The sequence below is a fragment of the Heteronotia binoei genome, chromosome 17, assembly GCF_032191835.1.
Source record: "Heteronotia binoei isolate CCM8104 ecotype False Entrance Well chromosome 17, APGP_CSIRO_Hbin_v1, whole genome shotgun sequence".
In the NCBI taxonomy this organism is placed as follows: Eukaryota; Metazoa; Chordata; class Lepidosauria; order Squamata; family Gekkonidae; genus Heteronotia; species Heteronotia binoei.
The window spans coordinates 50217783-50229913 of NC_083239.1; the positions used below are offsets into that span (position 1 = coordinate 50217783).

The window sequence follows — 12131 nt, forward strand, 5'->3', positions numbered from 1 at the left end:
ACCCGACCTCTCGACTCGGTCTCGAACCCGACCACCAAGCCGAAGACCCCGAACCCGAGCGCCACTGCCTCCGGATCGCTGCCGAAGACTCCGACATCGAAGTCGACAGCAACACCATCAATCACTCCATTGGAAATCATCCGCATTTCATCCAAGTCACCGTCCATTCCGAATTCCCCACCAGACCAACTGCTGGATACGCACTCTACCGCATCCGTTGGGATCCTCGACCCATCTAAATTCATAGATCTCTCGCACCCTGTAGACGCCCACGCGCTCACCAGAGAACCCTCGACCCCGAGAGTCCTCCCGACCAGACCGCGGTCTCGCAGCCGCAGACGCACCAGATCCCGCAGTCGCCGGCACACCAGGTCGCGCAGTCGCCGTCACACCAGGTCTCGCAGCCGCCGCCGCACCAGGTCCCGCAGTCGCCGCCGCACCAGGTCCCGCAGCCGCCGTCGCTCCCGCAGCCACCGCAGGGGGAGACACTACTACTACTCTCCATCGAGATCCAGGTCTCCATCCCCACGGAACCGAAGACGGCACCGACGATCACCATCCTACGATCGACATTACCACAGCTACCAAGAGTCTCCTCGCGACCGAGATCGCTCACACAGACTCCATTCCGCATCGGTCGAACCGCTTCACCATGACGACCTTACGAATCTCGGCGCCGAACCGAAACTCCCGCCGCCACTCGAGTCCTTACACACGGCTCCCAAGACAACGCCCCAGCCCGACCTGCACCAGGGAACCGACGACGGATCCGAGGAGGAACTCTCCGACTCCGACCACTCTTCGGGTTCGGACCTACAATCCCCAGAATCCGACATAGCCAAGCCAGCAGACCTATCGCCGTCCGAGGGCCCGAAATCCTACCTCGACCTCGTGGCAAACATGGCAAGTTCGCTGAACCTGAAGCTCAATACGGACGCCCCCAGAGTCTCGGACGTCGTATTCGATCTGGTGCATGCGGATCTTCCATCCAGCTCATCTCTTCCCATGCTCCCCGTCCTCCTAGAAACACTCAGAGAAGCATGGGACAAACCGGCATCAGTACCGCCGACATCCAAGAAGGTCGAAGCCCTCTACAAGATACATGCACCTGAATCCAAGTTCCTATTCACTCACCCGGCTCCGAACTCGATCATCGTGCATTCGTCTTCGAAATCGAAGCAGACTAGGCACCCGGTACCACCAGAACGAGAGGGCAAGAAACTCGACACGATCGGGAGAAAGATCTACGCCCTCACTACAGCCACAACCAAAATCCTCAACTACATGGCATGCTTTTCCGCATACACCCACAACCTGACCACTTCCCTCGGCGCACTGGTACCATCCCTACCCGAGGCGTCCCAGAAGTCAGCCGCCACTACCCTGCAAGAGATCGCCAGAGTGAGCAAACAGCAAATCAACACTGCACGGCACGCTGCACAGTGTTCTTCCAAAACCTTGGCCTCAGCCATAGCACTCCGTAGACACGCGTGGCTCAGATCCTCCTCCCTCCAACCAGACATCAAATACAAGGTGGAAGACCTGCCCTTTGATGGCCTCGGCCTGTTCAGCTCATCTACAGATGACATCCTCACGTCAGTAGACGATGGCAGGAAGAGGGCGAAACGTCTGGGAGTTTCCCAACCTCTGACACAATCCAACCGACAAAGGAACTGGAGGTCCAGCCAATACAAAGGGGCCAGATCCCCACGACAACAGGATTCATGGAAGCGCAAACCACCACAGTCCAAGCCTTCCTTTCAGCACAGACGCCAAACAACCAAGAAACCTCCAACCACATCCAAACCATCTCTCTGACCTCCCTGCCCCGAGCCGTCCAGTCCCCCTTCATCAGCCAAACCCATCAACACGACTACAACCGTTCTACACTGCCTGGAGGACCATAACATCAGACGCCTGGGTCCTCACCATCATTCAAAGAGGCTACCTGATAGAGTTTACATCCACTCCAAGGCACCACCGATTCCTCACCACACCCCCGTCCGCACCCCTGCAGACAGAAATTGCGTCTCTGCTGGACAAGGGCGCGATAGAACCAGTCCCACCCCAATACCATCGCACCGGCTTCTACTCCCGGTACTTCCTGGTACCAAAAAGGGACGGAGGACTCCGACCCATCCTCGACCTCCGCAAACTCAACCTACACATAATCTACAAGAAATTCCGTATGGTCACGCTTCAGGCAATCCTTCCGCTCATCCCAGAACGAGCATGGATGGCGTCCATAGACCTCCAGGATGCCTACTTCCACATAACAATCAATCATCATCACAGAAGATTCCTAAGGTTCGCCGTAGGGAGGCAGCACTTCCAGTTCTGCTCCCTCCCCTTCGGCCTCTCCACAGCACCAAGGGTCTTCACCAAGTGCATGGCAGTAGTAGCAGCCACATTACGCCAGCAACAGATATCAATCTTCCCGTACATAGACGACTGGCTGATCGTCGCCCATTCCAGGGAGCAACTACAACTGGACGTCTCGACCACCCTCTCCACCCTGGCCACCCTAGGCCTCCGAGTCAACCTCTCAAAATCCAAACTAATCCCTACCCAGAGGATTCAGTTCATAGGGGCGGACATCTCCACGCTCTCGCAAACGGCTTCCCTACCTCAGGACAGAGCACTCGCCATACTGTCAATGGCCAACACTATCATCGCCCAGCGCTCCCAAACAGCGCTCACCTTCCAAAGAATGCTAGGCCTCATGGCAGCAACCACAGCAGTTCTGCGGTTTGCGAAGCTGCACATGCGCCCCCTTCAAATGTGGTTCGTAAGGACTTTTCGCCCCCACACACAACATCAATCCACACTACTCACCCTCCCACCGCACATTGTGCCATCCCTCAAATGGTGGACCAAGCAACATCACCTCTTCAAGGGCATGCCATTCAAACAGACACCGCCCTCGGTGATCGTAACCACAGATGCATCCAAGTGGGGATGGGGAGCCCACTTAGAGGACCTCACGGTGCAGGGCCAATGGACAGACTACGAACGCTCTCTCCACATAAATTGCCTGGAGCTCATCGCAGTGCACAAGGCCCTGCGGTCTTTCCTCCCGTCGCTAAAGAACCAGCACGTCCAGGTCACCTCCGACAACATCGCCACAGTCTTTTACATCAACAGGCAGGGCGGCACCGCCTCCGTCAGACTCTGCAGGAGAGCCCTCGCACTGTGGCATTGGAGCATAAGCCAGGGCATCTTCCTCACGGCCGTGCACCTACCAGGGACCGACAACACCCAGGCAGACGCCCTGAGTCGCCACTCGACCAACAACCACGAGTGGTCCATCAACAGTCGATACATCCGACAGATCTTCAACGTCTTCGGACAACCGAAGATAGATGTATTTGCTTCACCATCAAATGCCCAATGCACCCGCTTCTACATGAGAGGTCCCCCATCCCACCTCTCCAGGGGGGATGCCTTCCTACAAACTTGGAACGGAACACTGCACTACCTCTTTCCCCCCATCCCACTTATCACCAGAGTTCTACAGAAGATTCAGGTAGACCACACAAACTGCATCCTCATAACTCCATGGTGGCCGCGCCAACCCTGGTTTACGACCGTGCTGCTCCTGTCCAACAATACCTTCGTCCAGCTCCCTCAAACACGGGATCTCCTCTCCCAACAGGACGGCAGGGTCCTCCACCACAACCCGGCGTCACTCAAGCTAACAGCCTGGAGAATCAATTTCTAGATTTCCCCCCAGAGGTCCGTCACGTCCTAGTGAATTCCAGAAAACCATCTACTAGGAAATCCTATCTACTTAAGTGGAAACGCTTCTCACACTATGCCTCACAACACAACTTCGACCCCAACTATGCCACCATACCTCAGGTACTAACTTACACCTTAACGCTCTCTAGAGCGGGTCTGTCGTATTCCTCCCTGAAGGTACATCTGGCAGCCATCTCTGCTTTCCACCCCCGCATCGATGGCACAACGGTTTTTTCTCACCATGCGACTAGAGCCTTCCTCAAGGGCATCATTCGCCTTCACCCACCAATCAAACAAGTTCTACCCACCTGGAGCCTATCTCTAGTCCTGAGCCAACTCATGAAACCGCCCTTCGAACCCATGGCTTCCATTCCACTGCACCTGCTGTCATGGAAGACGGCATTACTTACGGCCCTCACCACAGGTAAGAGGGCCAGTGACATCTGCGCATTCAGAGCAGACCCACCGTATACGACATTTCATAACAGTACGGTGGTCCTCCGACCTGACCCGACCTTTCTTCCCAAGGTCGTCTCTCCCTTCCATCTGGGAAGACAGTCCATTATACCAGCCTTCTTCCAGCACCCCGCGGACGCGGGACAAAGGGCACTCCACAACTTGGATGCACGGAGAGCCCTAGCCTTCTACATAGATAGAACCCGCCAAATCCGTAAAGACCCCAGACTCTTTATCACTTACGCTACCCATAATCAGGGCAGCAGAATATCTACCCAGAGACTCTCCAAATGGATTGTTGCTGCCATCGAACTCTGCTACCAGCTGGCAAAACAACCAATCCCTCAACATATACGAGCCCACTCAACCAGAGCCGTGGCCACCTCGTCCGCCTTCATGAAAGGCATACCTATAGAGGACATCTGCGCCGCAGCCGTCTGGTCCTCTACATCTACCTTCGCCTCGCACTACGCCCTCGACGTTCGTGCCCGGCGAGACGCCTCCTTCGGACAAGCGGTGCTACGATCGATCTTCGACTAACCACCGTGAGTAACACTATCATTATGTTACACTCTAATCCTACCTTTTCTTACAGATCCAGCACCCACCTCCGAAGAAATGGCTCGCTAATCACCCATATGTGTGAATGCACAGAGACCACGAAGAAGATGGACAGGTTTCTTGCCTGTAACTGGTGATCTTCGAGTGGTCATCTGTGCAATCACACAGACCCACCCAGCCTTCCCCGCTGCTGGAAGTTAGTTAGCACAGTTATTTCCACCTACCCGGCGGCGGGAAGAAACTGAGTGGCTAAGCACCTCCCCCTTCTCCAGGCATGCGCAGTAGCTGAGTCCTCCCAGGACAAGCGGGAGGCGCGCCAGATCTACGATCAAGATTGCTTTGAACTCTCCGAGGTCGGGGCCAATCCTGCGGATTACCCATATGTGTGATTGCACAGATGACCACTCGAAGATCACCAGTTACAGGCAAGAAACCTGTCCATCTCCTGACAGAGACTTACTGGAGTCTCGTCCTGGTGGAGCTTCTGACTCAGGGCCAAAGCAATGCTTCAGGACATGAGAAGCATCATGGAGTGCCTCTGAGCATGCACAGAGAGCCTTTACCACCCTTGTGCACCTGTCTCACAAACATAATTGGTCACCTCCAGCATTTACCTGTCTTGGTGATGCGGGGAGAGAATCTGAGCCTGGACTCTTGTGTTTGCTCTCCAGCACCATCTTTTCCTGGCTATACCTTAAGAACATAAGCCATGTTGGATCAGGCCAGTGGCCCATCTAGTCCAACACTCTGTGTCACAGAGTGGCCAAAAAAACCACCACCTGCCACCAGGAGGTCCACCAGTGGGGCCAGGACACTAGAAGCCCTCCAACTGTGCCCCCCCAAGCACCAAGAATACAGAGCATCACTGCCCCAGACAGAGAGTTCCAACAATACGCTGTGGCTAATAGCCATGGATGGACCTCTGCTCCATATGTTTATCCAATCCCCTCTTGAAGCTGTCTATGCTTGTAGCTGCCATCACCTCCTGTGGCAGTGAATTCCACGTGTTAATCTCCCTTCCTTTCTCCCCTGCAGGTTTGATCATTGATGCCTTTGGGGAGCTGAGAGACCAGCAGGAGCAGGTGAAGGAGGACATGGAGGTGAGCAGCGCAGGAAGACGTGAGCCCCTTGACTTGGCCGCAGAACCCCCGCTGGGACCTGGGGATTGGCAAGCCTAAACCAGGCTTCGCCCGCTGACAAAATCTGTGGGAATGTCGCATCCCATGCTTTCAGGGCTCCCCCTCCAGGGGTCCCTTCAGGTATCTGGATGTCCAGACACCCCTCAATCTGCTCAATTCAGGAAGTTCGCAAGAGCTGCAAATCCCTCACCTTGCTGAGCCAAAGCCAAAACAGGAAGTCCTTCTTCTGCTTTTTCTTCCTCCTCCTCCTCCTTCCCCCCCAGCCATCCCAGGCAGGACCTGGAAAGCAGACATACGTGGTTCTCTACACATGGTAGAGAGCCAGTTTGCTGTAGTGGTTAAGCGCGCGGACTCTTATCTGGGAGAACTAGGTTGCATTCCCCACTCCTCCACTTGCAGCTGCCGGAATGGCCTTGGGTCAGCCATAGCTCTGGCAGAGGTTGTCCTTGAAAGAGTAGACTCTTATCTGTGAGAACCAGGTTTGATTCCCCACTCCTCCACTTGCAGCTGCTGGAATGGCCTTGGGTCAGCCATAGCTCTGGCAGAGGTTGTCCTTGAAAGGGCAGCTTCTGGGAGAGCTCTCTCAGCCCCACGTACCTCACAGGGTGTCTGTTGTGGGGGAAGAAGGTAAAGGAGATTGTGAGCCACTCTGAAATTCACAGTGAAAGGCAGGATATAAATCCAATATCATCATCATCTTCTGCTTAAAAATGCAACAGATAATTCTGTAATTCTTTAATACTTCCATGCTGGGACTAGGCAGAATGCCTCTCATTCCCCATACAGCTCCCTGACCTTTTGTGTTTTTTTTCTTCCAGTTGGGTGAGACTCACTGCTAGTTCTGGGCTGGAAGAGGGAATGGCAGGGTGGGCCACCAGGGGCTCTGGAACAAGAGACTGTTAGCTGGGTCCCTGCCTTAGGACCCTTCACCGCTTCTCATCGTTGCTTCTGTCTCCTACAGACCAAATGTTTCATCTGCGGAATCGGCAGTGACTATTTTGACACGACGCCGCACGGCTTTGAAACCCACACGCTGGAGGAACACAACTTGGCAAATTACATGTAAGCGTCTGGTTTGCAACGACACGGGGGCTACCTCCTTGTGCTGCCTTACTAGTTCTACCGATTAGGCCAGGGGTGTCAAACTCATTAGTTATGAGGGCCAGATCTGACATAAATGAGACCTTGTTGGGCCGGGCCATGCGTGTCATAAAATGTAATGCTAGGTAGCAGGCACAGACCACACAAAGATTTAAAAAAAAAAAACCCATAAAACAAAACGTGCTTAAAACATTAGCACTCGTTGGTCTTAAAGGTGCTTTCTTTGCATCTCTCCCATGCTCTTTAGGGAACTGGGCAAAGGAAGCTCTGACTCTTCCCTTCCATTCCCATGGAACCAGGAGGGGGAGGAGCCTCAGCCAATAGAAGGAAGAGAGGCTTGGCTCAGTAGCTCTACTGTGCAATTGAGAGAGCCTGGCAAAGCAAGCTCTCGCTCCCCTCCTTCCTCCCCAAGGAGGGAGCCTCAGCCAATGGAGAAAATAGAGATTTTACTCTGTAGCTCCTGTGCAATTGAGCAAGCCTGGCAAAACAAGCTGTGATGGAGAAGGAAGAAAGAGAGATGGGAGAAGGAAGCAGACAATTGCTTGGGGATCTGATAGGAGCCCACCGGGGGCCTGATTCAGCCCCTGGGCCGCATGTTTGACACCCCTGGATTAGGCATCATGAGAGAAGAACATCCTGATTTACATGTGCTGCCATACCTCTGAGGCGACCAACTAGGCACTGGGCTATGGACTCCCACACCTTTGGGGCCCCGGGCCAACTTTCCCACCCACCCACCCATTTTTCACCCCGCTCACAGCCCTCCCAGCCTGCACCCACAGCCAGCAACTGAGCTGCTCTTTGCCCAACTTGCCTGGTGCGGCTGCTGCTGGTGTTGTTGCCCAGTTTGCCTCTCTCTGCCTCTCCCCCGCAGCTTTGCCAAAGGGACTTCTAAGAAGGTGCCTGCAGGCTGCAGTGGGAGCCGTGGGCAGCGGAGCAGACACTTCAACTCCGAGATCATTTGTAAGGGGGTCCCCCTAGAGCGCTCCATAAGGTTTAATCTGGCATTGTCTGGAAGGTATTTCCTAGCATGAGGGACAGCAAAGAAGTCATGAGCATTGTTTAAGCCTAAGGGATCAAATTAAACAGAAGGGGCACAACTGAAGACAGAGGGAGGTACAACTGAGGGGAGTGCAGAAAATGTTCAGAGGAAAGCTGCTTGCCGGCTCCTGTTTTCTATGCTGATTTGGGTGTGCTGCATACAAATTGCAGAGGCCATGCTTGATTGGCAGGCACCGGACTCTTTTGGCCGTGTCTTCCAGCAGAGAACCAGCACATCCAGTAGCACTTCATGTTCACACCCAGTAGCATTTCGTGTTCATGTCCGGTAGCACTTCATGTTCATGTCCGGTAGCACTTTATGTTCACGTCCGGTAGCATTTTATGCTCACGTCTGGTAGCACTTGTGTTCATGTCCGGAAGCACGGAAAGGGTACTACCAATCATGTTTACAGCACAATACAAAATAGGGCACAAGTTTCTCCAAACCTGCACACCTGGTTGTGCTGATGATTTTGGGAGGGGTTAGGACGTTTGCCTGACAGAAGCAAGGCGAGAAGGGTTTGGGGAAGTCACAGTCTTCAACTCCTCACCACTCACCACCTCTCTTCCTCCTGCAGGTTCTTCCTCATGTATCTCATCAACAAGGATGAAACAGAGCACACTGGCCAGGTGAGGGGAATTTGCTTCTGTTGCCAAATATGGAAGCTGGGGAGAATTGCCAGATACTCACCTGTTGTTTTAACTGCTTAGAATAAGGGGCCCAGTAAGTGGCAGACCTTGGGCCAATGTGCCCTCCCACAAGAAGGCTACATCTGACTGCCCAGTGGCCAGCCCCAGAAGCAGAAGCAATAAATGGATGCAGTAACAGGATTTGATGTAGAATGCAGAGAGAGGGAGGGAGATTACCTCCAATCTATTCTATTGTCAGAGCGGCTTTTGGGGAAAACTTGGGGGGCCAGCAGAGACCGTCAGCTCCACCTTAAGAACATCAGAAGGGCCCTGCTGGATCATACCAGTAGTCCACACAGTGGCCAGCCAGTTCCTCTGGAAAGCCAACCACAGGACATAGAGGCTGAGGCCTACATAAGAAAGAGCCCTGCTGGATCAGACCAGTGGTCCATCTAGTCCAGCATCATTTCTCACACAGTGGCCAACCAGCTTCTCTGGAGAGCCAACAACAGGGCAGAGAGGCTGAGGCCTTCATAAGAACATCAGAAGAGCCCTGCTGGATCAGACCAGTGGTCCATCTAGTCCAGCATCATTTCTCACACAGGGGCCAACCAGTTCCTCTGGAGAGCCAACAACAGGGCAGAGAGGCTGAGGCCTTCATAAGAACATCAGAAGAGCCCTGCTGGATCAGACCAGTGGTCCATCTAGTCCAGCCTCCTGTCTCACACAGCAGCCAACCAGTCCCCTGGATGGCCAAGAACAGGGCAGAGAGGCTGAGGCCTTCCCTTGAGGTTGCCTCCTGGCTCTGGGATTCAGAGGCTTGGTGCCTCTGAATGTGGAGGTTCCCCCCAGCCCTCGTGGCTAGCAGCCGCTGGTAAACCCCCTCCCTGCATCTCTCTAGCCCCCTTTTGGAGCTGTTCATTCCCGTGGCCGTCACAACATCGTCCGGCAGCAAATCCCACATTTGAATCACCCTCTGCATAAAGTCGTGTTTCTTTTTGTTTTCTGTGCCTCAAACGGCTCTGCAGAACCAAGGGGGGCAGGGGGGGGAGCTGTTTCTACTGAGGTTTGCCCGGCGTTCCTCTCCGCCCCACCACAGTATATGTTCCAAGGCCCCTCAGTCTAACCCAGGGTTGCCAATCCCCAGGTGGAGGCAGGGGACCCTCCACTTTGGAGGCCCTCCCTATCACTTCAGGGGGGTGGGATGTCTGCTGGGCACTTCATTATTCCTTATGGAGAACGATTCCCTTAGGGCAGGGGTGGCCAATGGTAGCTCTCCAGATGTTTTTTTGCCTACAGTTCCCATCAGCCCCAGCCACTGGCCATGCTGGCTGGGGCTGATGGGAGTTGTAGGCAAAAAACATCTGGAGAGCTACCGTTGGCCACCCCTGCCTTAGGGAATAATGGAGAATTGATCCGCAGGTATCTGGGGCTCTGGCCAGCCTGTGTTTTTGAGTTAGAGGCACCAAGTTTTCAGTATAGCATCCAGTGCCTCTCCCCAAAGTACCCTCCAAGTTTCAAAACGATTGGACCGGGGAGTCCAGTTCTATGAGCCCTGAAAGAAGGTGCCCCTGTCCTTCGTTATTTCCAGTGATGGGAAGGCATTTGAAGGCATGGTGTGTGGTCCCTTGCAATGTGATGGCCAGAACTCTCTTTGGAGTTCAATGACGTTCATCATAACCTTGCTCCAGGCTCCACCCCCAATGTCTCCTGGCTCCACCCCCAGTGTCTCCTGACTCCACCCCCAAAGTCTCCTGTCTCCACCCCCAAAGTCTCCAGATATTTCTCGAATTGGACTTGGCAACCCTAGTCTAACCGGCCTGCATTCTCTCCCTCCTCCCCCCCCCCCCCCGCAGGAATCCTACGTCTGGAAGATGTACCAGGAGCGCTGCTGGGATTTCTTCCCCGCAGGCGACTGCTTCCGCAAGCAATATGAAGACCAGCTGGGCTAGGCGCCTCCCTGCCCTCCGCCAAGGGGGATGTGGGAAGGAGTGTGTGTGGCCCGCTCTAGTCCGCTTCCCTCGCCTTTCTCGCCTGGGGGAGGGGGGGCGGTTACGATGCAGGGTGATGCACCCAATCTGGCCTTGACAACAATAACAGTAATTGGAGGGGAGGGGGAGCAGAGGAGGCCGACACGCCCTCTTGCTCCACCGTCACCCGTTTTTTCCATCTCCTGTTGCTGACCCCCCAATCTCACTCCCCTGGTTACCTGGGATGAAGAGATGCTATCTCTTGCCCTCTGGAGAAACAATCCCATTCAGGACTGCTCGGGCAGTCTTGCACCCGGAGCCCCAGTTAGCTTCACCACAGGGCCAGAAATTTGGGTAGATTTCCGTCCTGCAGGGAGGGAGGGAGTGGGGTGGGTGGGAAGGATGCCCATGCAATATTTCCCTTTCTGGGTGAAAGGGTTCTCCCCTCCCTCCAGTTTCAAGTGCCTTTTTATAGACTCTTACCCTTAGGAAGAGGGGGCCAGGGGTAATTCAGACAAAAGAGGAGGGAAGAGGTCTTTTGCTGCTGTCTGTCAAGCCTAGTGCAATCAAAGGAGGTCGCTGCTGGCTTGTGGGGGGGGGGGGCGACATGGAGAGAGAGGGGGGTCTTCTAGCCCAGCGAGGCTCCAGGTTTTCGGGTGTGGGGGGCATCTATGCAGCCCTCTCCCCACATTCGCGATCCCTCTCCCTTAAGCTTTTGTCTCATTTGTGGGGTTAGTGCTATGGATTGGGGGGGGGGTGCCCCCAAATGTATCCCTCTGTCTGTGTGTGTGAATGGGTGTGTTGGGAGGGGGGTACCACAGGCGCCAGGGTTTGGTGCCCGGGCCCTCTCTTCTTCTCCCATCTCCCAACCGTTGGCGTCTACTGTCACTGCCGTAGGAAGTTGTAAGCCGGGTCTACTGTAGGGGGGGGCAGCTGGGAGGGTTGACCCCGCTGTTCTCCCCCCCTCCCCCCAGCTTGTGTTCCCTGCCAATAAAACCATAGATTGCTGCAACTGGCCCATGAGTCTCCGGATTTGTCCTTGCATGCAACTGAAAGGCAGCGCGGATCGTTAAACGCTACACAGAGGTACCTGTGCTTTCTGGTTTTCTCTCTCCTTGGCTAGCAGGAGGCCATCTAGGGTTGCCAATCCCCAGGTGGGGGCAGGGGATTCCCTGGTTTGGAGGTCCATCCCCCCCCCCCCTTCAGGGTCACCAGAAAGCGGGTTAGTGGGGAGAAGGAAATGTCTGCTGGGCACTCATTATTCCCTATGGAGACTGATTCCCACAGGGAAAATGGAGAATTGATCCATGAGTATCTGGGGCTCTGGGGGGGGGGCTTTTTTTGAGGAAGAGGCACCAAATTTGGAGCATAGCATCTGGTACCTCTTCTCAAAAGACCCTCCAAGTTTTGAAAAGATTGGACTAGGGGTTCCAATTCTATGAGGCCCCAAAAGGAGGTGCCCCTATCCTTCATTATTTCCAATGGAAGGAAG

General features: G+C 54.5%; 1 protein-coding gene across 1 annotated transcript in view; it reads left to right on the forward strand.

Annotated features, from left to right (window-relative positions):
- The window catches only part of RYR1 (ryanodine receptor 1), a 271145-nt gene extending 260462 nt beyond the window's left edge, over positions 1-10683 (forward strand). Inside the window, exons 102-105 of the mRNA XM_060257511.1 lie at positions 5794-5858; positions 6859-6959; positions 8618-8669; positions 10526-10683. Of these exons, the coding sequence (XP_060113494.1) occupies positions 5794-5858; positions 6859-6959; positions 8618-8669; positions 10526-10621 (314 nt within the window). The 3' untranslated portion in view covers positions 10622-10683. The remainder of the gene's footprint in view (positions 1-5793; positions 5859-6858; positions 6960-8617; positions 8670-10525) is intronic.
- Positions 10684-12131: the final 1448 nt, after the last annotated feature.